This window comes from Actinia tenebrosa, unplaced genomic scaffold, assembly GCF_029948245.1.
Source record: "Actinia tenebrosa isolate PJP-AT-01 unplaced genomic scaffold, QUT_ActTen_1.0 PGA_scaffold3__52_contigs__length_22856419, whole genome shotgun sequence".
Taxonomy (NCBI): Eukaryota; Metazoa; Cnidaria; class Anthozoa; order Actiniaria; family Actiniidae; genus Actinia; species Actinia tenebrosa.
The window spans coordinates 4,282,410-4,307,095 of NW_028292580.1; the positions used below are offsets into that span (position 1 = coordinate 4,282,410).

A 24,686-nucleotide genomic window follows, 5' to 3' on the forward strand; every position below is an offset into this window, starting at 1 on the left:
CAAGCTATGCCCTTATGCGTCATGTTAGTATATAAAAGATGATCTTTTATACAAGCTAGTTACTGTTTCCAAACTTCTGTATAATAGTTTAGCTTTGGTTATCACAGTGTTGACCAATCACAACGAGCCACTATGCTTCAAACTGAAGTTGATTGCTTTGTGAAAGGGAAGAAAATCGGAGAGCCCCAGAAAACCCTAGAAGGGCAGGAAGAACCTACAAACCCTCTGCCCACTACTGTACTGGTCCAATAAGCCTTGTAATCTCCTGTAATCAACCCAAGTCACATTAGTGAAAAGTATGGCATTAGCAGTGCACGCCACAATGTTCTTCTACGATGTTTCTTCCAATTATTGTAAGATTAAATCTAAGTTTTTATTTAATAAGTTTTTATGATTTCGTGTTTTTTAGGTTTTATGGCCTGTGTTTATGATCAAACATTTTATTCATCAGGGAAGAGAAGTTTCATGCTTTGCTCCTACAGGTTCTGGACAAACTGTTGCTTTAATTGTTCCATTGCTCATGAACTGAAGTTTGTCATACTCCTACTGTAGTTCTCTCTCGTCCGACTTCTTTTTAATTTATCATTACTTTAAAACAAAAAATTTCTTGCTGAATGCCGCCACTTGTGAGAAGTAGTAGGTATAAAAAGATTATTTTGTAGCACTTACTAATTAGTACTTTTATTTTGTGGCTATCATGATTATAAATGGCAAATTCTCTTTCACAAACACTGCTACATAACGAAAACTAGTACTACAGCTCGCTTGAACCAAATTTATTTTCCGTTAGAAGGGCTGAAAGGGAAGGAGGGAAAGGGATATCTTTTCGGGCTGGAAAAAAAACCCCCCCCGGCACTAAAATGACAGCTGTGGAAAAACTACTTCTTACTATCTTAATAGATGTATGTTTTTTTCATCAGCGACCCAAAAAGTCTGGATTTAGAGCACTGGTGATTTCTCCGACAGAGAGCTTGCACAACAGGTATGCCAGAAAACAATAAATATAATCTACACATTGTAAACTCCTTATGTATTTCTAGCTTGAAAGTGAAATTTTCATTTCTTTTCCAAAACAGATTTACAGGGAGTTTTGTCACCTGTCCTAAGGCTGTGCCTTCAAAATACACATCCTAACCAAAGCCAAAGCTTCGTCAAACAATTTTTGGATCAAAAGCATTAAAACGCTTTGGTGAGCATACTTTGAATAATCAACTATGCCTTAATACATGGCTTAAAGTAACGGGTAGTAAGATGCTGGCCATTATGATCAGCCAAATAAGTTTTAGCTCAGATATACCTCATTTCTGGCTTAAACATTACTCTGGTCAAAATGACTGGCAAGGCAAAGATTTGACCAGACAAGTTCCAGTTCTGGACGGACATTGTCTGATGTCCAGCTGTTATTCTAAGCCTGTAATACAGTATTTTTATGTAGCTATTTCAATATTCACAGAATATTCAGAGACTTTTGCAGTGCAATATCATATATCTGATCTTCTATATCTTTAGTTATTACATTAGGTGACCATATTCAGTAATTGCACTGTAAAAACACAACTTTTTTTCCTTCAAGATATTTTGGTCACAACACCAAACAGGCTTGTCCATTTACTAGCTCAGACCCTCCAGGCATAAGCCTGCATAGGTAAGTATCATTTCTTACTTTAATTACTAGCCATATGTTGAACGCCAATGACAGATCCAGGATTTTTAAAAGGGGATTCCAAATGGCTACCATGCAGAAGAAGCTGGCACAAAGGCTTCACAAATGGGCGTTGCAAGTGTAAAGAGCATGTATTGGCTTCATATGAACTCACAAACAGGGATTTCATGTATCCCGAAGAACTACCCCTGGATCTGCTACTGGCTGCATGAGACAGTTCTGGTCAACTAATAGTCCCCTTCACAGTTCCAGGCGCCATCTTGAAAGTCAGCCATGCCTTGGCATCAAAGCAAGACGAACAGTGAGCTTACAATGATAGAGACTTGTGGATAATTGTCCAAGGTGTTAAAAAAAGGTCTCTATCATTGCAAGCTCACTGTTTGTCTCGTTTTGATGCAAAGACAGGGCTACCTTTCAAGATGGTGCAGGGAACTGTGAAGGGGACTATTGGAATCAAAGTCCATGAATATATATATTTCAATTGAAATTGCTTATGAATATATTATAGTTATCCCCACAAGGGTTGTCTTTGTAATCTCCTTCAATCTCATTCATTTGACATCTGCCATGCTTCTTTCTTTGTTAGTGTCAAGTGGCTGGTTCTGGATGAAGCTGATAAACTCTTTGAGCAAGGCAAAGATGGCTTCAGAGACCAGGTAAAAATTCATTCCATTTTGAAAGAGCATTGAATGCACAATTATACCATAGTTACATTAACTGAGTGCTACTTAAGTTCTCCCATCCTCTCCATTTCATTCCATCCACTCATTTCCATTCCCATTCTATGTTGTTTAGAGAACTGCATTCTCGTGCTGTAAGGCATCATTTAAATATTGCCTATAGATATTGTTTATCACCTTTATTATTTCATTTCAGATTGCTACTATTTATCAAGAATGTGATAACAAAAATATAAAACATGCATTATTTAGTGCGACATTGTCTAATGGAATAGAGGAATGGGCGCAGTTGCATCTTGATAACCATGTGAAAGTAACTGTTGGAGTAAGGTGAGCATTACATTTTATTGTGTAATTCCAGAAAATAACCAAAATACTTCTTTTTGGCCTCTGGCATGCAGTGTAGGTCTCTCTCTTTGCTTTGGGGTTTCTCAATTGTTTCTTTGGTGGGTTACCTGTTGTGCATGAAATAATGTTGTGGACAGAGGCACAGGACAAAGGCAACAGAATGGACGTTTTTGATTTTCTTAAGTAGAACCATGTAGGCTTTAGACTAACTGGTTTGGTATCCACAACAGAAATTCAGCCACCAAGACTGTGGAGCAAGAGTTGTTGTTTGTTGGACAGGAGTCTGGAAAACTGCTGGCTGTACATGATATTATAAGAAAGGTATTTTTTTTAAATACAAATATTTTTTTACTTGGTGTACTAGATTCTTTACTGTAGTCTGATTACTTGTGTTTACTTGTTCTACCATTATTGTCATAATCTTCATCATCTTCACAGCTATCATCATCATAGTCATCAACATCATAATCAGTCATCATTATCACAATCATCATCATAATCGTAAACTTCATTAACGTCAGCTATGGACATCATTATCAGAGTCATTATCATCATCAGAGTCATTATCAGTCATCAACATCAATATCACAGCCATCATCATCAGTCATCGACATCATTATCAGTCATTATCATCATAATCATCATCATTACAGTCATTACATCCCTACCACCACCACTTTCATCATTCTTGAGTCACAACCGTTTCTCATAATCAGTGTCTGACTGCATAATGTCCATAGCCAGCTAAAGGCATATATCTAACTTACTATAGAACAACAATACATCTATCAATCTCAATTTGTTTTCCTATAACTCATTTTTTTTGTTTCACCAGGGGTTTAACCCTCCAGTACTTATCTTTGTCCAGTCAAAGGACAGAGCTAAAGAATTGTTCCATGAGCTCATCTATGATGGAATAAATGTAGATGTTATACACTCTGACAGAACACAAGCACAGGTAACCAGAAAAACTGAATTCATTTCTTTTTGTTTTGCGTTTTTGACTAATGAATGGTTTTTTTCTTACATCAGAGAGATAACATCGTTAAGAGTTTCAGATCGGGAAAAGTAAGTAAAAGTTATAACTAAACCGAGAATTTATTCAATGTTTCATCTAATTTCATGCTGTTGTCTCTGTTCTTGTGTGTTGCTGTTATTGTTTCTTTTCTTGTTGCTGCTGTTGCTGGTGTTGTTGCTGTTGTTAACTATCGTTGCTTCTGTCGTTATTGTTTGCGGTGGTTGTTGCTGTTTGCCGTGGTAGATGGTGTTGTTTCTGTTTCTGTTGTTGTTGTTGCTGCTGTTGTTGTTGTGAACTGTTGTTTGCTGTCGTTTGCTGTGGTTGATGGTGTTGCTGATGGCTCTGATGTTATTGCTGTTTTTATTGTCCCTTTACAAGACGTTAGTTGTCAAAATTCATTTGTCATCAATGAGTTAATTTTAACTAATTAATATTAGTTTGCATTAGCCCTATCCCGAATTCGCTTGACTGACCACGAAACAATGGTTTGCAGTCGAGACTGCATGGACTTGATTCTTTTATTCATCAAGTTCAACCTCGACTTAAAACCATTGTTTCGTGACTAGACAAGCGAATTCGGGATAGACCTATTGAGTTGAGGGTGCTCATTAGATTGATGGGACGTATTATGGCGTCGAAGGATTATTCGTAGCTGACTTGTTTGTCTTGTGTCCATAGATTTGGGTGCTCATTTTATTGATGGGACGTGGTTATGACGTCGAAGGATTATTCGTAGTTGACTTATTTCTCTTGTGTCCATAGATTTGGGTGCTCATTGCTACAGAATTGATGGGACGTGGTATTGATTTCAAAGGAGTCAACTTGGTTATTAACTATGATTTCCCGACATCAGCGGTTTCGTACATCCATAGAATAGGCAAGAAATTTTATTTTACGAGGTTAACACATGACAGTAAATACACGTACAATTGATCCAGTGGCCAGAACGATACTTATAACACAATTTGATAAATGTCACATTTTCAATCTTGCATGGGGTCGTATGGGATGGAATAAATAGACATTTTCACATGTTAAGAACTTGATATCGTTTTTATGCACGAGATTTTCGTATCATATCGCGAACGAGCGAGTCTATAATATATGAACAATTGAGCGATATGATACGGAAAACGAGTGAATAAAAACGATATCAGGCTCTTAACATGTGATTGTTTATTATTTATTTATTTATTTATTTTTGGGAAGCACGGGTGGCGTAGCGGTGAGAGCGCTCGCCTCTCCAATGTGACCCGGATTCGAGTCCCGCTGAGCTCGGTGTCTTATGTGAGTAGAGTTGTCTGTTGGTTCTCTCCTGTGCTTTGAGGGTTTTCCGGGTTCTCCGGCTTTCCTCCCTCCGCAAAAATCAACTCCTAAATTCCAATTGGAATTACAGTGAATGAATAGCTACTCTGTAGAAATGCCACTGTTAAATCCCATTTATTTAGTTATTTTATTTATTCATAATTTATTAGGGTCGATTCTGATTGGTCAAAACTAAAATATGTCGCGAGATCTTATTGGACAGTTTTACCGTAAACTGATATCGTATCACTTCACTGATATGGTTTTTAATCACGGCTTCGTTTCACGGATATCGACCCTGAATGTGTAATAAATAGAGATAGGCTCGTTTTGTATTGCTCAGCTTGGATGGAATGGTATATGACTACATGTAGGTAAATGCTACGGTATTTTTTCATTGTAATTCTATTTGCTAACATGAGAGTATGTGGACCGCGTGGCACTAATGAAATAGTAGAAGATAATATAGGTAAGTTGTAGTGCTTGGGAACGAGGTTATTCCGGGCGAAAGCCCTTGGAATTAAATTCGGAAAAATTAATTTCCGACCTCGCTGGGATTCGAACCCACGACCTTCGGAACTGTACTACCGATGCTCTACCAGCTGAGCTAGAGGTCAGACTGAGAGCAGGCCGGGGTGAAATAGATGTTAGGTCGCGGTAATTATGATGCAAAGATGAGAGTATGTGGACCGCGTGGCACTAATGAAATAGTAGAAGATAATATAGGTAAGTTGTAGTGCTTGGGAACGAGGTTCCAGCGAGGTCGGAAATTAATTTTTCCGAATTTAATTCCAAGGGCTTTCGCCCGGATTAACCTCGTTCCCAAGCACTACAACTTACCTATATTATCTTCTACTATTTCATTAGTGCCACGCGGTCCACATACTCTCATCTTTGCATCATAATTACCGCGACCTAACATCTATTTCACCCCGGCCTGCTCTCAGTCTGACCTCTAGCTCAGCTGGTAGAGCATCGGTAGTACAATTCCGAAGGTCGTGGGTTCGAATCCCAGCGAGGTCGGAAATTAATTTTTCCGAATTTAATTCCAAGGGCTTTCGCCCGGAATAACCTCGTTCCCAAGCACTACAACTTACCTATATTATCTTCTACTATTTCATTAGTGCCACGCGGTCCACATACTCTCATCTTTGCATCATAATTACCGCGACCTAACATCTATTTCACCCCGGCCTGCTCTCAGTCTGACCTCTAGCTCAGCTGGTAGAGCATCGGTAGTACAGTTCCGAAGGTCGTGGGTTCGAATCCCAGCGAGGTCGGAAATTAATTTTTCCGAATTTAATTCCAAGGGCTTTCGCCCGGAATAACCTCGTTCCCAAGCACTACAACTTACCTATATTATCTTCTACTATTTGCTAACAGGTAGGACAGGACGTGCTGGACGGGCGGGTAAGGCAGTGACCTTCTTCACTGAAGCTGATGTCATTTACTTAAGAAGGTAGATCTATTAATTATTAAATCACGTATCGAACTTTCTATTTATTTCATCCATTTTTTAAAATCCTTATTTTGTTTCGTTTTATTTTGTTTCTTTATAGCATAGCAAATGTAATGAAAACTTCAGGATGCAAAATTCCAGACTGGATGCTGAAGATCAAGAAACCTAGCAGGCATGTGACATTTTTAGAAACAAACGAACGAGAACTGATACAAAAAAGAAAGGAAGAAAGAAAGGAAGAAACAAAGAACGAACAAACAAAAACAAAAATCAAGTAAAAACAGAAACAAACACACACTAACAAACTAATAACCAGCGAGTAATCACTTTTTCTAAATGGAATAATCGTTACTTTTCAGAAAAACTAAGAAGCACCTTACGACAGCACCAGTGAAAAGGTCAACCATCAAAACAGTGACAACCTATGACTTAAACAAGGCTAAAAGAAAAAGGTAACGACTTGAATGCAGCATTCAACTTTCTTGGCACGAACCAAATCGCCTGCTGTTAAATCTAGAGATACACTCTCAGACAGTACATTCATTCTTGCTGCTCAAAAGCTGCTATGGAACTTACTCTCTTGTGAACTTTTTAACATCATCTGAAGAATCACCTTTTAAAATTAGCTTATAACTTGATATTTCTAACTTTTTGTCATTCTAGATATTACTATTTTTATATTTTATCGTTACAATATTTACATTTATTAATGTATTAAGTGTTTTAATAGTATGTTTTGATAATATTACTGTTATAGTAATAGATATAGATATAGCGATATGTTAATAGTGCTAATGTGCCTTTAATCATTATAAAATGATTAATAAAATAAATTAGTAAATTATTATTATTACCAAATAATTATTATTATCAAATTATTCTCATATTTACACTGTCTTATATTTTCCTTTCCAGGAACTTGATCGAAGCCTCGAAAAAACGAAAAACCCAGGCTGACGAGTCAGTTAGTCAAGAAGAATGAATTGGGGCTCAATTTATGGGGCGTATTTCTATGAGATGCCCTAATTTTAGACGGAAATTTTCTGATGAAAGCCAAGAAGTGCATAATAAATTTGAAGAAAATAAAGTATAGGAAATAATTTACTTGAGTGATTGTCATAAGTCGTCTTTGTTAACTAATTTACTACCATTGTCGTTGAAGTGCGACCCGCGAAGTTCAATGTCTCCTTCGCCGACTAGCATCAATCAAAGAAATGCAATAAGAAAAAAAACAATATCTCGATATTTGGACTGAATAAAAGAATATAATCCTGTAATCCTTCATATTCTATTCCTCCATTTGGGTTTCGGATTAGTTTGAGACCAATCAGTTCAGTATAAATGTTTTCACTGAAACTTGTGAAATTCTTAACGGTTTGGCCTCAAACTCATCCCAGACCCACAGGGGATCAATACAAACAAGTACGTTTTAAAAAAAAAATATGCCAAAATGAATTTTCTAGCTGATCTTGGAATACCTGTGCTTTGAACGAAATATTTGCGGTCGAGCGTTCCTGCAATGACGTCATAGTAAAACAAATGTATGGTTGGGCTCCCTGTGTGTCGGCTGGCGTATTTATTGATTTCAAAGAACACTGAGTTGAAAGATTTTAACTTGTCAAAATTGGCTGAAATTCAAGTTTTCCTTGGAATCAAAGCAAGAAAAAAGATTTATAGGATTTACATTAATGGTAAGTTTAGTATTTTCATTGTATCTTTGATTAAAAAGCTTTATTTTTTGTCATTTCTTTTTTTTGTCACCTTGGTGTTGTTCGTCCATCTTGATCGACAATCAGCCCTTGGGCAGTTGTCGCCGTAATCTCTCCTTAGCTTTCTTCTTGATATCTAGTACTAGGCCTTTCTTTTCTTTTTGAATATATAAGTTTATTAGCAAAATAAAGCGATCGAAAGTCAATAAATAAGCTATATATGAGACCGTGTAAAGAGTGTTAGGGATAAGGGATGATAATAAACACGATAACAGTATACGTAAGATTATACGTATTAAGTTAACATAAGGAAGATAAAAGAATAACTTGGTCAGTTTTTAGTGAAAGCCAAGATTAAGCGTTTAGGAAAAACGTTGTTGGTTTGCTTTAGGGATAAAGATTCAGAGATAATCTGAATGAAGCTACTAATAACAGGGATCCAGTTAGGGACACACTGTAGAAAAGGAAGAACACACAGGAAACCCAACCTGAAAAGTTTACCCTAATTGCTTGTATTACTGCTGTATCAAATGAGTAGTTTTCCCAATGGAATATACATGTTTAGTATAATTTTAGACTGGAATATAGAGTCTTGTGTGGTATATATGATTTGTCAAGCGACCAGTGATTATGACATGATATATTACTGAGAGAGTGTACTAGACCCTTTTCGAATTCCAAATTACCGCTGTGTTTCTTGATTACAGACTCATTTGCACAGGGTTAGCCTCGATTTTGTGAAGAATATTCACGTGTTCCAGTCAAGGTCCGTTGAGTTTCAAAGTGTTTGTATTGTTGAAGTTGTGCATTCTTTACTTTACCGTTGGTATTTGTGAATATTTAACACTGATTCGAGGCTAAGCCTGTGCAAATGAGTCTGTAATCAAGGAACACAGCGGTAATTTGGAATTCGAAACTGGTCTATTAAGAGGTTTCCAAAGTTTGCCAGAGAGCAGAAGAAATGCTAAAGAAAATTTTTTATCCTCGGAGTTTTGGCTTTTCTCTGATATTCAAGTCTAAAATTATTATTCCAAAACAATTATTCAACCCAGGCTCAGTGAATATGGAAAATATTTAACTTGCCACTTGGAGACTCGCTTCAAGCTATTCCCATAAGAAGGCCTAAAAGTGTGGTTATTCACAGTTGTGATTGCAAAAGCATTTCAGCTGTAATTATTAAGTCATTCATTGTCCATGAATGTTTTATAAATTCCAATCCATGTACCATTCTCAAATATGATTGACTAAACAATAGCTTCTATAATTTTGGAATGGACCTGATGAAATACAGTTAATCTATGAAGACACCAAGTCCAACCTCAACTTATAACCACTTTTATTTATATTTATATTTATAGTTATATCCACGATAGATATAATTCTTATCTGATTGCATTTCCCATTGAAGTACATTTTGCATAAAGGCTGCGTTGGGCTTCCTGTGGTTGTGAACCGGAGGGAAGAAGATAGAAGGGAGGGGAGGGTACAGTCCATTTCTGCTGATCAACATTAGAAAAATATCACAAACTAATCCAATGCTTTTTTCTACTAGGTCATGGAAATCACCCAGTGTCAGCCAGGGCACACACCCTTCTGCAAGAAAACCTGTTCCGTCAAGCATTGTGAGCTGATCGTGTGTCTTGTCACCTGTCCTGACAACAAGCGCATGATTAAAGGATTAGCCAGCTTAAAGCAGTCTCTCTTCCAGGCTCTCCAAGAGGGCTGGAACCCACATGCTAATGTCGTAGACCCCTTGATAGAGTTCCAGACCCCTCTCATTCACTGGGCCACAGTCTTGGGAAAGGATTTTGCACTGGAATGGCTTATCAAGATGAATTTTCGTACCAATGCTGTTTGCGATCGAACAGGCGAGAGTGCAGTTCACCGGATGCTGAAATGCTTGTACTCAATCAAGCAGCTAGATGGTATGAGTGCACGCGAGATTTTTACCTTATTTTCTCATCTGCTCTCTCTTTTGATGGGCAGCTGTCCAGACCTGTTAACAATCCAAGACAACGAAGGCAATACTCCCTTCCATACTTGCGCAAAGCTGATTATCAGCCAAGAGGGGACCACCTCTGAACTAGAGTATTTTGAGAACTGTATGGTTACAATGTTGAGAAGCCTGACAGGAGATAAAAGTTCGGCTAAAAGCTCAGACACTTCTTCAGTCTTGAACTATAAAAATAATAATTCTGAGACAATACTGCACATTCTTGCCAGGAGGAACGCTTCTTTTAATATAATGCGTTATGTGATCAGGCGATTTAACCATGTTCTCGATAAAAACTGCTTGAATAAGGAAGGCAAAAGCGCTTTTGATATCGCTATTAACAGCCAGACGTATTCCGTAGCCAAGGAGCTCGGCTCCACTGACGACCAAGGTGCTGATCATTCCGCAACTTCATTTTCTGTTGACTTACATATTGGTGAATGGGACCCAAGCTTTGGAAGACCTACAAAGATCCAAACGTCGCGGCCAAGACAGAGATCGAAAAAACCACACACTCGGTCAGAAAGCAAATCGACTCAGTCCAGAAATGAAAGAATTGTCTGCGAGGAGACAAATGAAGTTGAGACTCTCGAAGTGGATTCATCAGCTTCTTCAACGAGTTCCACAACTGCGTGCATGGCGAGTGGTGTTGGTGATGGAAATAAGCAAACCAGTTCTTCCCCTGAATTGATCTTTCATCAGGATTCTGACAGTCCGTCATCCAGGCATTCTCCAAGCGGCACGGATCAAAAAATGGATGTCAACATTGCTGGAATGATATCAGTGAATTTAACCAACGTCGTTGCCATAGATACGGAGGATTTATCGGTCAATAGAGTCAATCAAGATGTCATTGGTTCTCCAGGAGGAGGTGATGGAAGCGAGCAGCTCGAGTTTGATCAACATTCGTTGGCTTACATTTCACATCAAGTGAGGCAGAGATCTGAAACACGGCGAAAGTCTACTGGTAGTAAGGAGCGTAGCGAACGCATCGGGGTAACAACCGCTAGTCTCCGTAGCTCTGCAGAAACAAGAAAAGCGAGTGACCCACAGTTTCAATCAGTTAGTCCTTCATGCCAACATGGTGGCAACAATGCTTGTTACTGTAGAACATGTAGTCCACTCATGAAGCTGATAAAGGAAGAGGACGATGTGGTGACACTACTCGAAGCAAGGCTCAAAGACAAACGACAAAAACTGGAAACCTATCTCCTCGATTATACCAAACAAATGAGAGAAGTGGAGAAAAAAGGGAGTCGATGTTGTCTGTTGTTGAGCGAATATAAAGACGAGCGAGATGCAATCATTGAGGAAGATCAACTCAAAGAACGAGAAAGAAGAAAGCTTCTACAAAGGCTTGAAGAGCTGGAGAAGTCTAGAATCGAGCCGAACAAGCGTTTGAAGTTCCTTGACGCCAAGATTTTAGAATTAGAAAGTCTGTCAGAACAGTCGCTCAAAACTATCGAAATTCGTAATGAACATTGTTCCGAGGTGAAAAGAAAACTGACGGAATATGACAGTGCCTTGAGTGAAATCGCCTGTCAAAATGAAAGCGTGGCCAGTACAAAGCGAATCAAGGTAGAGCCTTTAGATGAATAAAAGGGAACTGGTACAGTGTTGAAAGAATTTTTCATATGAACCAGAAAACGTGTCTTCTTACAGCCCTAGAAGTACTGTTTGTTCTCTTCCATACAATTCATCGAATCACAGCTTCTTGTATGGTCAATGTCATTAACGTTGTCCACCGAAAAAAGACATTTACACATTTACACATTTAGACTAAAAGATATATCACTTGTTTCGAAAATCCAGAATGCCCCGACCATTTAGTGAGGATTTAAGATGGAGAATTGTATTTCAGCGTTTGTTTTATGACAGAACGTTCGAGGAAACACGTGATATTTCTTTTAGTCTAAATGTGTAAATATCTAAATGTCTTTTTTCGGTGGACAACGTTAATGACATTGAATGTATATACTTAGTTAAATAAAGTTGGTCACCAAGAAAAACCTAGAAAGCTGAGACTGCTGAGGATTATGGGAAATATTTTAAATCAAGCAATTAAAGCTCCTTTAAACAACCTGCATCTTGAGGATGCTTACAGGAGGTTAGATGTTACTGGTAAAAGATCTCAAATCCGTCCATAATTATTAAGCGGTCTAAACATGTAAAATTATTTACCCCTCAATTATTGCCAATCTCAGCTTTGGAGCATTTCAGGCGACTATTAACTTTATTGAAATAAGTATATAAGTTAGCGGGAAAAAGTAGCTGAAAGAGTAGTGGGAATTATACGGTATTTGTCTTACCGCACGTATACGGTAGTAGTATAGGGAATGGGGGTTCCAGCGCAATCTCAACACGGGCAAGACCCGTGTCAAAAATCCACCTACGGACAATCCCCACTCCAAGTGTGGTTGGGGGCAACAGCGCAAATATGTTAGTCTATATATGGAGTGCGAAGATTGTAAAGAGTTTGTTTATGATTTCTGTGTAAAGTGCTTGAAACCCAAGTTTGTACCTACTAAACCAAATAAGTATATTTGTTGTGGTAAGAAAATGCAAATAGAAGACGACACGTCAGCACAGTGTTACGAGTGCGGTAAAAATATTCGTAATGCCGTGCCTTGTGCTACCAAAGAGCAATATTATTCCAACGGAGGTCGTAAGAAGACGCCATACAAAAGAATAAAATACTTCAGGGACTGGATGAGTCATATCCAAGGTTATCGACCGGTATATTTAGACAACGAAGTAAAGAAGAAAATCATAGACCATTTAGAAGAGCCAACCCCGCAAAGTCTACGGAAAACGCTGAAAAAATTAGAGCTAGGGAAATATTACAAAGCTATTCCCTATCTTTTGTCTGAAATTACCGGTAACTCTATTCCTGAGGTTTCTGATATGACAAAAGCCGAGTGGATGTTTTATCGGCTGGATAAGGATATTCCTTATTATCCTGACGTAATTTACGAAATATTTTACAAAATAGACCCCAACCACCCCCTCTTAGGATGGATTCCAAGAAGATAGTGAATCTTATGGCATAAGATGAGAAATTACGCGTAATAATTCGCCAAATAAGGTCATGCCGTGTATTATGGTATAAATCTTATGCCATAAGATTACGCGTAATTTCCAGACTGTCGTTCGATATGTAAACGAAATCCTGTCACGCTCTTTTCAAAGCAGATGTTTACTGAGCAAGCTTTCTTTGAAGCTCTTCTTTCGCTTCTTGGTAGATCTTTTTGCGAGATTCCTCGGAAAGATCTTTCACGATGGTTTTTTTATTCCTTATGTCCGACTTTAGTTTCTCGTATTTGTCTTCTTCAGCTAAGATAAGCGAGAATTCTGCGTTGTCTATCTTTCTGTCACGCAAAGCCTTTGAGACAAGGTCAATGATCGTATTTACTTTAGCCCTTGACAGAGCTATTGTCGTGTCATGCTTGGATATTTTGCTTGACAACTGTTTCATAACGCCTGTTGTAACAGCCGAAATAATACCGCAGACGGCGCCGACGCTAGCCAAAGGAACTCCAACGATTATTCCCGGTCCAGTAAGCGAAGCAGCAACGCCAGAGCCTGTTAACGCCACGGACATGGAGCCGGAAGTTATCGCGATTTTATGTAATATGCTTCGGGCTCTAGCATACTTTTTCCTGACCTCCTCATAGTGCTTCGTTTGACCCTCTAAGTAAGCGAGGATTAGATTTGCCTTATTCAAGCGGAAGTTCTCGGCATTCAATTCATTATTAGGTAAATCAGGATAGAGTGGAGGCGCTGATGGTATAACATCCATTATATATACTAATGTACGACGCTTTTGGGAATGATATACAGGAGCAGCCACATCACGACAACCGGGATTACTGGAATTGGAGGGCCTTCAGGAAGATGTTTCCGTACGCGGGTGCTAGTAAGTTCGAAAGAAGACCCGATGGGATTTACTATAACGGTGAAAGAATGTACAGCAATGAGGATTTGAAACCTACGCTGGTTGATCAGGTGAAGCATTTACCGGTTGTACACCCCCCAACACCTAAGCCCGTTCATAAAGAAAGGCCACCAAAACCCGAGCATAAAGAACCTAATTTCCCAAGGGATCTATTAATGAACAAGGAAGATTACCCATTTTACGATGCTGAAGGTGGTGTAAACGAATTTGAAACGATGGTAACGCATCTAGAGATTTTAGTGGGTAAGCAATCATTTGACGTAGTAGTAAGGAACATCTATAAGAATACGATGTTAAAGCATACGTCAGGTAAAGAGGCCAGGGAATGGTTAGCAGGGCCTAATATGCGATATTGGCCACAGCAGTTAAACTTTGCTGTCTGGGCTGCCACTAAAGGTTGTGGTGTTGCCGCGGACATGTTCCACATTTCATTTATGCGGTTTCACGTTGCCTTTACGGTTAGGAGGCTGTTGAAGGAACTTAATGTACCTTTACCGGGAGATAAGGCATTTAATCCAATGAATAACCGATATGACGCCGCAGCCCTGGAAAGGTTAATTAATGAATTCAAACCACAGCAAAAAGATTTTCGTTACAAAGAGGGTAAGACGCATGGGCTGGGTATAGTTTACGTTTGGGGTGCCAACGGTGAGAAGCCAGCCGACTACGGACATCAAAAATACCCAAGTAATGAGTTAGAGTTTGGTGATATGGGTGGCGATAAGAGTAATAATTCATTAATTACCAGAATTCAATCGAACTACCTAGGCACTTGGGATCCATTCGTGTTGATGAAAGGAAAAGGTTTAAGGAACCTAGCCAGGATCAACCGTAGCATTGAAGCATTCGTGTATTGTATCTTAGGAGCGCAGGTAAATACCCGCAGCCCCATCATTGGATCCCAAGGCGCTTCGCGGGAAACGCAAGAAGAATTCCTAACTTTATTTGAGTCAGCAATAATAGAGAACGACATATCTAAATCAGTGCAGAGATATCAATTGGCGGTGCAGCAGTCTAAAGTGCGACTGGATTACGCTTTGTCACCTGGTTGTTGGTTAATGCCGAGTAATTTGGTTATTAACACCAATTCCGTTGTGGGTTATAACAATAAGCTGCAGCGAGCTACTAAGGATATGAAGTTTGGGGTGAATGACGTGAACTCTGACATGACCAAGAGCATTCCTCACTTCGTAGAGAAACCAAAAAAAGAGGTAGAAAAACCATTAAAAAAGGTGCTGCCAAAGAAACCAGTAAAGAAGGTTATACCCGAGGAATATAACCATAACTTACTAAAAGCCGGCTTAGCAGCTGCAAGCATTGGTCTGAGCTATTATATATGGCGATGAACAACCCCTACGTAGCTGGAGTAGATTGTGTCTATACGACTTACACAGGCGAGAAAAAATACACCCAGGCATCTTGGGTTGATGTCACGGGTATGTCAGTGAATTTGAACTACTCGGGAAAGAAGTTAATCCTTTGTAGTATTTGCATTGGCACGATCAGCCATGCCAACGTAGGATTTCGTTTCTGCGATGACAACGGCGTACTGCAGCCTATGAGAAATAAGACAAACAACAGGGAGCCCACGCATTTCTCCGTAGAGCCGCCAATAAATAGCGCCGAGAATTTGTCGGTTTGGACTTTCCACATGGTTGCTGATTGCCATGGGAAGGTAAAGCTACAGATAAGAGTAGACGATACGGGAGAGGTCACGGTAAATAGCATAGAGGATCAAAGAGATACAGCTTATAACCATATGACCATTAGCACTCTTACGGTGTTAAGCCTTTAGATATATGAACAACCCACATCAGAAGGAAACTCATTACGTTTACTATTTAGAGGAAAAGAACCATGATGAATCTGCTGATTGGAAAGACGCTGGCATGTGGGTTGAAGTTGGGGGCACTGCATTGATTATTTGCACCATTAGCGTTAATACGGGAAATGGTGCGAATGCAGGGTTTAGACTTATTGATGAGAACGACGAGCCCTTGCTTCCTTATCGAACTTCAACGAACGCCAGGAAAGTTACCCATTTTTCAATGGAGCCCTGCACGGCATCAGGTGAAGACTTAACGCCAATTACTTTTCATATGTTAGTCAATTGTAAGTATGCTCGGCTGCAACTCCTTCCTGTTGATGGTAACGTTCGAATAAATGCTGTGGGCACTCCTACTATAGATTCGACCTGGAACCATAAGACCATTAGCACCATGAGTGTGCTGCCGCTAGTTCCGCATTATCAGGGCGGTGTGAATACTATCTTTACTTATCCCCAGTCGAGGACGCCTCGGGCACCCGACGACGATAAGCCCCCAGTAATACACAAGGATAAGATTAGCCCTTCATCTTCTTCAAGAATACCACCCCAATAGCGACGACCAAGATCCAAATGTTATTCCCCACGAACTTTAGCAGTTCTCCGCCGGCCCTAAGTGCCAAGGAAACAACCGAACCCAGCAGCCCAGGAAGACCGGCTGCCATCTTTTTTCCCAAGTCCGTTAGTCCATTGCCTAATTTCTTTACGCCCGCGCCCGTAGCCTTAAGCGCGGATAGGATAACTCCTACTACGGTGCTAATAGCAACCGCAAACGCCAGCGGAACGCCATACTTCAAAAGGGCTCTTTTTACCTTTTCCTTGGTGGTAAGCCCCAGCTCCTTTTCCAGGTTTTCCTTTTGCGCCCGCAATTCCGCAAGGTGTACCTGAAGGGTTTCTGATTCCCTTTGAGCTGCTTCCCTTTCTTCCTCGGTACGAGTTTGGTCCTCGATTACTTCTTGCTGCTGCTCTATTTGCCTCTCCAGGTCTTCGATGACCTGATCTCTTTGCCGGATTTGCTCCTCTTTAGTGTTAATTTCGGCAACCAACTGCCGCCGTTCCTCCAAAGAGTCGGATATGGTGATATGCAAGTTTTTAGCTTCCTCTTTTGTCAGGTCTAACTCCTGTAAGGTGAGGTCGAAGGATCTTTGGGCTTGGTCTCTTTCGCGTAGGGCATTTTCTTTTTGTCCTCTCATTTCTATCATTCTTTGGTTTTTATCGTTAAGTTCTCTCTTTTGAGCATCAAGGAGTAGTTGGTTTTGTTTCATGTATTCTGCTTCCCTTTCTTCCAACGTTTCTTGCAGCTCCTCGGCGCGCCTTTCTAGTGCGACCCTTTCATTTATGTTTTCCAATCTTTCTAACATGCTTCTAGTGGCACGCTGGAAGCCCCTTAATCTTGCCACGTTAACCTTGACCGAGCCATTTTCGTCAAAGAGGACTTGTGGTTTGGTCCAACGGTTTTTGTCGGGATATCTCATGTCTTGAACGCTTATGAGGACTTTGTTTCCGCGTTCTGTGAGCCTTACGTCGTCGGCCTCGAAGTGGGAATAGCGCTGCGTTAGCTCTTGCGTTGCCCACTCTACGGTTTCCCGCGCGGTTGCTCCCTGCTCACCCATGTTTCGAAGTTCTATGTACTCGGGGGCGGACTTACCCGGGTTCTTTTCGTGCCACATGCGATTCAAGGCGGCCTTGAAGCTTTTCCACCTACTGCCGTACGTGTTTTCTAGGGCTATGTCGTAGATTAGGGGGTCGGTTTCCGCGCCTTTAGTCCATGCGTCGTATTCTTCGTCGTTAATATCGACTTGGCCTTCTTCGGTGGTGGGGTCAAAATCCGTTCCTTCTACTTCCATTATATATGATAAGCTCAAAGTTAAACCCCAACATATTACCTAAGCAGGTTGGCGGACTGAAAGCAGAACGCACCTTTCACCGGGTCACCTTTACCCCCAGCAGCGCTAAGCCAGGGGAAACCCTGTACGTAGGCGTGCCCCGCCTAACGGATAACCTAGTGTTGGTTCCTGGCACCCTGGCGCTAAGGTTTGACCTAGCAATACAACCAAACACTGCGGACGTGCGTTACGTCGTCAATAACGTGGGTAGAAACCTCGTTTCCAAAATACGCGTAAAGTTCGCCGGGGAATCCTTGCTGGACTTGAACAGGTATGATTTGTATACCACGTACAAAGACTTATGGTTGACTGCATTTGACCGCGCGCAAAGGATAGAGCAGGGAATCGCCAGTGATGCCATACGCAAGGTAAGAAGCGCAACCTCTGGCGCCTCAGGAGAAGACGAAATAAAGACGGCTTATGGTACTAAGCATGTAGTTCCATTAGATTTCGAAGTTATCACGAACCACGGTGCATACTACCCAAGGCAGCTAAGCGAACTACAGTTCGAAGTAACCCTAGCAGACACTACGAACATCCTACAGGGAAAGGACGTAAGTTCAGCAGCCGTCCACCCATACTCCGTTACTAACTTAGAGCTGCAGTATGAAACGGTATACAGCGAAGACTTAGCACGTAGCGCCGGTATGGAATACAGCTCCGGGAAGGCTTTCCTTTACGATCACGTCGTGATGTACAAGACGTTCAGCTTTACAAATAACGTCGAAGAGGTCATCAACCAAAGCATTAACCTTCCCAGGCGCAGCCTTACAGGGATAATGTTGCTGTTCGCAAAGACATACACGGCAGGATTGCGTGACTCCGAGGCGTTCTTTAATCCTAACATTACCAACGTAGGTGTTAGCATCAACGGAGTGCCTAATAAGGTTTACTCACAAGGGATAAAGCCCGCGGATATGTACCGGGAAGTCGCACGTAAGTTTGGCGACCAAATTGACCCAAAGAAATTCTTTAAGGATAAGTACGCGCTGTGGATCGACATGCGCACGACGAACGACGAAGACCTACATGGACAGGGATTGCGGCTGGTAAATACCCAGGACGGCATTACGTTGGAGATCAAGCGCACCAAACATGCCAGCGACACTACTAAGATCAACGCGTATATCTTCGTAGTCTCAGACGCGCAACTGAGTGTAGAAATGAATCAGCTAAAAAGCGTTGCCTACTAGGCTCGCGTTCCTTGAGCCAAGCGAAAGGATAAAAAATATTCCTTACGTATAATATGCTTCGCGTATTCGAAAACAACGAAACCAAACTGCAATGCATAGTGCAAGGCGATAAGCTGTACTTTAAAGCAAAGGAGGTAGCAAAGGCATTAGGTTATGCAGACACCAAAGATGCTATTAAAGCCCACGTGCGGGACAAGCATAAGAAGAGACTTAACGAGTTGGAGGTGAATCGCCTCCCTTCTGGTTCGCACCCGCAATCCCTGTATGTGACGGAGTCTGGTTTGTATCAATTGATATTCAGCTCCAAACTGCCAACGGCAGAGTCGTTCCAAGATTGGGTCTTCGAAGACGTTCTACCTACGTTAAGGAAGAAGGGGAAATACTCGTTGGATGGTCCAAATAAGTTGACCTTCAAGATCGAGGATGAGTTCGACTTACATAAGAAGGTCATCGATCGCATACGCCGGTTTTACCCCACGCTGATATTAGCACCTGGACTCGGGGAGTTGCAAGATACCAGTAGTAAAAGGATAAAGTGCTGGCAAAAGGGCTACCAGGCAGGTCAACCCGACATCCTAATTCTTAACTCCCATAAGAAATACAATGGGTTCTGTCTGGAACTGAAGACGCCAAAGGGTAACGGCGTATTGTCCGACAAACAAAAAGCGGTATTGACGCAATATGAAATGAATGGATACTTAACGATGGTAAGCAACGATTACGATCTGATCTGCAGGGAAATCGACCGTTACGTCGACGGCATTCGCATACCTTGTCCTGGCTGCGTTAAGGCTTTCAAGTCACAGGAGACGCTACAAACGCACCGAAAGATATTTCATAAATATAATGATAGTTGAACAAACTCACTGGCGCGAATTAATACAAGGCATTTCATACAAAATAAAAAATTACGTCGTCTTCGAGGACATTAACCGTTTAAGGTTGGTCCTCTTAGACGGCAGCCAAGAGTACAGTTTATGGGCTCCTGACTGCGTACGGTACGTACTGCAAGGCGAAGAGTACACTCACATACGTAGCTATGGTAAAGTCAACGGCCGATGGAAGTTCGACGTTGAAAGAAAGGCGGAGGCTAATCCATTGTGTGATTAGTCATCCTCATGGGCTTCTAGGTATTGGTCTGCTACGTCGGACCTCATTTTTTCTGTTATGTGGTAAGCGGATACGGTAATTAAGACGCCTCCTACGAATGCTGCGATTTGAGGAATCATATATCTTTCTCATTTTTCCAAGCCTTTCGTACCGCCAGGTAATGGTCTAAAGGACGTGGTTCGTCGTATAGACAGCACCAAATATGTTGTCCGCTCCGTTGACAGCCACAGCGATCGCAAATAGCCTCCCAGTGTTCCCTGTCCTCCCATTTAACGCCCTCAACGTCGTCAAAGCCTACGAAGGTTTGGTCAATTTCCTTCTTACGTTTTGTCAGCGCCCGGGAGGTTTCAAGGGGACAACAGCGTTCGGCTATGTCACCGTGGGTTTCGCAGGCAATACCTTCTAGGTGGTAACGGCGGCAGCGGTACTTATGCCAGTTCTCTTCAAAGAAGGGCTCATCACAGCGGCGGCAGTAGTTATTTAGACAGACTTTGTTGTCGCGGTGATATTGTAAGGCTTGGAGGGTGGACAGCTTTTGACCGCAGTCACCGCAAAGGGTGCTTATGGGACGGTATCGCAGTCGCTCCATATACTTACAGATTCTCTTTGTGTTTTAGGATCTGTGGGACACCAATGCCCAACAAAGGATCCTTCGGGGAATACCTTATTACAATGAGGACAGGTGTATTTTTTCTCCTCACGAATTATGCAGTCGGCAGGTAGTTCACATGTAATGCAGTCCATATATTGAAAGGGTAACTAGAATTCCTTCCAGGCTCCTGCGCCTTAACTTTGATGTAAGGAGATCTTAATAATATCTTATTATTCTTTCTTAGGATACGTTACGTAAAGACTTATTTTAGGGTCCTTCATATTATCCTCTTTTTATTTATTATATTAAGTAATGTTAATGAGATATCATTAAAGAATAATAAGGTATCATTAAAACTAAAGGCCCTAAGAATATAAGCCTAATAACATTTAAAACATTAAGAAATAATACCCTATCATTAAAACTAAAGGCCCTAAGAATATAAGCCTGATAACATTCAAAACATTAAGAAATAATGACATTAAAACTAAAGGCCTTAAGAGACCCTACCCTATCAGCAACAACGAAGTAGGATCATTAATAAGGCATAAAGAACACCCTACTATAATGACGTGCAACGATTGCAACAAACGATTCAGTTCCTTACAGCGACTTAACTATCACACCGAAAACAAGGTCTGCTTTAAGCAACGCGCAGCAACGACATGCGAACATTGCAATAAGACCTTTACGACCAGCCAAGCTCGTTCCTACCACGTCAAAAACAAGGTCTGCTTTAAGCAACGCGCGACAGAAACGACATGCGAACATTGCAATAAGACCTTTGCTACCGCGCAAGCTTGTTCCTACCACGTCAAAAACAAAGTCTGTCGCCGAAACAACGCACACAACCTTACTTGCGAAGAATGCTACAAGGTACTAAGCTCTCCTCAAGCACTAGCATACCACATGGAACACAGAGTCTGCCTCAAATCTCTTTGCAAAAGCTGCAACGCATCCTTTGAAGATGCCTGGCACAAATACAGATGTAAACGATACGACCTTTCAGAAGTCGTCTGCGAAGAGCATGGCGACGTAGCAGAACGTTGTTGTCCAGTCGACACGGTAAGGCAATTAAACAACCAGAAAAAAGAAATAGACAACCTCTTTGTGAACTTCGACGTCACATTTGAAAAGGTCGCCTGGGAGAACGTAGACTACTGGAACGACACTTGCGATAAGTGTGGCTGCGTCAGGAAGGAACAACACTTGTGGCAGTGCTTATACGATCCATCACAAGCACGTACTTTCAGTTGCTATGCTGAAATGCGCATGAAAGATGCGCTGCTACAGAAGGCGGAAATGCTACGCCAGCAACGACGATGAGGTTCTATGGAGGATATTGAATGAAGTCCTTAACGGACTCCGCAGCCCAACCCACTATCGTTAAAACCGCACCAAACCGTTCTGCACGCTTCAGACCACACATTTCATCATACAATTCCTGCACGCGCTCTTTTAACCGGTCTATCTCTTCCCTTTGTATTTCTATGGTGTCTTTTTTATCCTTTGCGTCGGCGGTAATCCTTCTTACTGCTTCCACTGGTTCCATCTATATATGAATCCAGATCACATGCCTTGTAATGCTCTGATAGTAGGACCCACCGGCTGCGGAAAGACCCAGTTCATCGTGGAGCAGCTATTAGGACCCTTTAGATACCGCTTCGACTACATCGTGCTGCTCTGCCCCACCTACGTGAATAACCGCACCTGGACGGGCATAGGAGTGAAAGATGACGACTTCTTCGTAGATATCTTAGACCCTAACGAGTTATCCAGCCATTTGAAGTTCTGGCATAAGCAATTCCCTAAAGATACACAGACGCTCCTCATATTGGATGACATTGCCTGTGGGGACGACGTAAAAAGGCACACCTCCGAGCTCGTTAAACTCGCCTTCAGCGGCAGACACGACAATATCAGCGTTTGGTTGCTTTCCCAGCAGCTTACCAGCGTCTCTAAGCCCTTTAGGGAAAACATAGGCTCTCTCGTAGTATTTTATACTCCGAGCAAGTCTGACCTGGAAACCATTTTAAGCGACTACGGCGGTGAGATATCCAAGGAACAGTTACACGAATACATGCGGCACCTAAAAACGCACCAACATTCCAAGATGATCTTCTCTTTGAGGTTTCCGTATTCCATTAACATATATGGACATTGAGCAGCTCATAGATGAAGTCCCCACGCAGCTAGATGAAAGCAACCTCAAGGAACAACTTAACATCCTTGTGTCATCTGGGAAGTGCAAAGAAATGATAGGCAAGGAACTTACCCATGAGCAGGTTAATAAGTTGTCAGAAGAGGAGGTTAAGAAGTTCCATAAGAGGTACGAGGCCGCCCTTGCAAGTAAGACCACGGACGCCGTAGCAGACTCAGCCATTAAGCTGGCCACCAAGCTTCTCGGACTTGCGCTGCCCATAGACGACGTGGAGCAACTACGGAAGGACATTAGTGATGACTATGTCATCGCCCAAGAACTTAAGATAACCTGCGGGTGGTTGTCTTTGAAGTGCGGTAAGTTAATGGCAGTCGCCTCTGCGGCACTTCACGTAGCTCAGCACGTCGACTTGAAGGAGGTACTAGGTTCCTTTGGAACATCTTGGAAGGACTTCAAGAAGGACAGAGAAGTCGAAAAGGTCTTCCAGGCAGCACTTGCTGAGGTACCTGATCAAGTCACCTCAAGTACTTAGTCAAGTCGTTGTCAAGTCACCTCAAGTACTTAGTCAAGTCGTCCTTAAGTCATTCTCAAGTACTTAGTCAAGTCGTTGTCAAGTCACCTCAAGTACTTAGTCAAGTCGTCCTTAAGTCATTCTCAAGTACTTAGTCAAGTCGTTGTCAAGTCATTGCCAAGTCATTGTCAAGTCGTCATCAAGTTACTTGTCAAGTCCTTCAAGTCCCTTAATATAAGATGAGTGACACCGAAGAACAACCTCCCGTAGAAGATACCAAGATTACCAAGGCTAAATCTCCGGGCAGAGTCGCTGCCGGAAAGAAGCTCGCGGAGATGAATAAAAAGAACAAAGCAAAGAAGGAGGAAAAGGTGGAGGAAGAGGAATCCTTTATCAATCCTGGGTACGTCATTGGCGCGTTAGGAGTCGCTATAGCAGCAGGCAGCCTCTACTTACAATGGCGGGCTACGAAGCCAAAAGTAAAGTGGGAGGCCGCAACATATCACGCACCTGTAGAGACGAAAAAGAGTAAGATCCCTGAAATGGAATAACCTTCTCGCTTTGTAATATAATGTCGACCGCGTTGTTGAAAACTGTTGAAGAAGCAGCTATCATTACTTCTATTGTTGCGGGTATTGGTTGGGTAGGTAAGAAAGTGCTCAAAGAAGACTTTACTGAAGACCCAAGCAAGAGCTTCGCTAATTTTGCTAAGATGACCGCTGCCGTTGGCGGGGCTATCATGGTAAAGGATTACCTACGGAAGGAAAAGTACCTACCTAATGTATAATGGTTAGCTTAGTCGCAGGTGGAGTCATTGCAGCTTTAGCATTTACAGGGGCTAATTATGGTGGTCAATATTTGGATAGATTAGTTAGAGGCGATCGCAGCGGAAATTTGGCCGCCGAAAGAAAGAGACACGACTTAGCGCTGGAGAAATATCAAAGGGACGTTGCAGCTTGGAATGAAAAAAGACAAGCTTACAGGGATTGGTTGGATAAGAATTACCAAGACAAAATGCAGGCGGATAAGAACTTCGAAAACACAGACTACGCCTTTAAACTTTATGCGCAAGCGCATCCCACAGTGGCGTTAAAAAAGCCTCAGTTCGAGAATTACTACCAGCCTTCTAAGAAACAAAAAGATAGTGAGCTGGTCTTCGTAGGAGTCGCAGGGCTGGCCGGAGGCGTGGCTTTGGCGTATCTAATATAATGATCGTCTTTTTGGAAAGCGACAAGAATGACTTTACCACGTATTTGAATCCTCCCATCAAAGCCTGTA

At 41.6% G+C, this 24,686-nt stretch overlaps 3 protein-coding genes across 3 annotated transcripts; all 3 read left to right on the forward strand.

Moving 5' to 3' along the window:
• The first annotated feature begins 132 nt into the window (after nucleotides 1-132).
• Nucleotides 133-7,577, forward strand: LOC148907891 (putative ATP-dependent RNA helicase DDX52). The gene is given in 14 exon segments (XM_089035767.1): nucleotides 133-237; nucleotides 410-482; nucleotides 1,574-1,612; nucleotides 1,615-1,645; nucleotides 2,250-2,319; nucleotides 2,540-2,673; nucleotides 2,922-3,012; nucleotides 3,527-3,649; nucleotides 3,724-3,759; nucleotides 4,472-4,586; nucleotides 6,398-6,473; nucleotides 6,574-6,645; nucleotides 6,833-6,925; nucleotides 7,389-7,577. Coding segments are annotated over 14 exon segments (1,125 nt in total). The 3' UTR covers nucleotides 7,456-7,577.
• Nucleotides 7,578-8,052: 475 nt separating this feature from the next.
• LOC116296361 (uncharacterized) lies at nucleotides 8,053-12,883 on the forward strand. Its single transcript, XM_031704370.2, has 2 exons — nucleotides 8,053-8,164; nucleotides 9,735-12,883. The coding sequence occupies exons 1-2, from the start codon at nucleotides 8,162-8,164 to the stop codon at nucleotides 11,772-11,774; spliced, it is 2,043 nt and encodes a 680-aa protein (XP_031560230.1). The 5' UTR covers nucleotides 8,053-8,161; the 3' UTR covers nucleotides 11,775-12,883.
• Nucleotides 12,884-13,175: 292 nt separating this feature from the next.
• LOC148907892 (uncharacterized) lies at nucleotides 13,176-22,469 on the forward strand. The gene is made up of 2 exons (XM_089035310.1): nucleotides 13,176-13,569; nucleotides 20,762-22,469. Exon 2 carries the CDS (start codon nucleotides 21,304-21,306, stop codon nucleotides 22,060-22,062), a length of 759 nt encoding a protein of 252 aa, XP_088891436.1. The 5' UTR covers nucleotides 13,176-13,569; nucleotides 20,762-21,303; the 3' UTR covers nucleotides 22,063-22,469.
• The last annotated feature ends 2,217 nt before the right edge of the window (nucleotides 22,470-24,686 follow it).

What these genes read in the sequence shown, in the direction of transcription:
- LOC148907892 (XM_089035310.1), top strand. Translation starts at nt 21,304, where the DNA reads ATGACGTGCAACGATTGCAACAAACGATTCAGTTCCTTACAGCGACTT.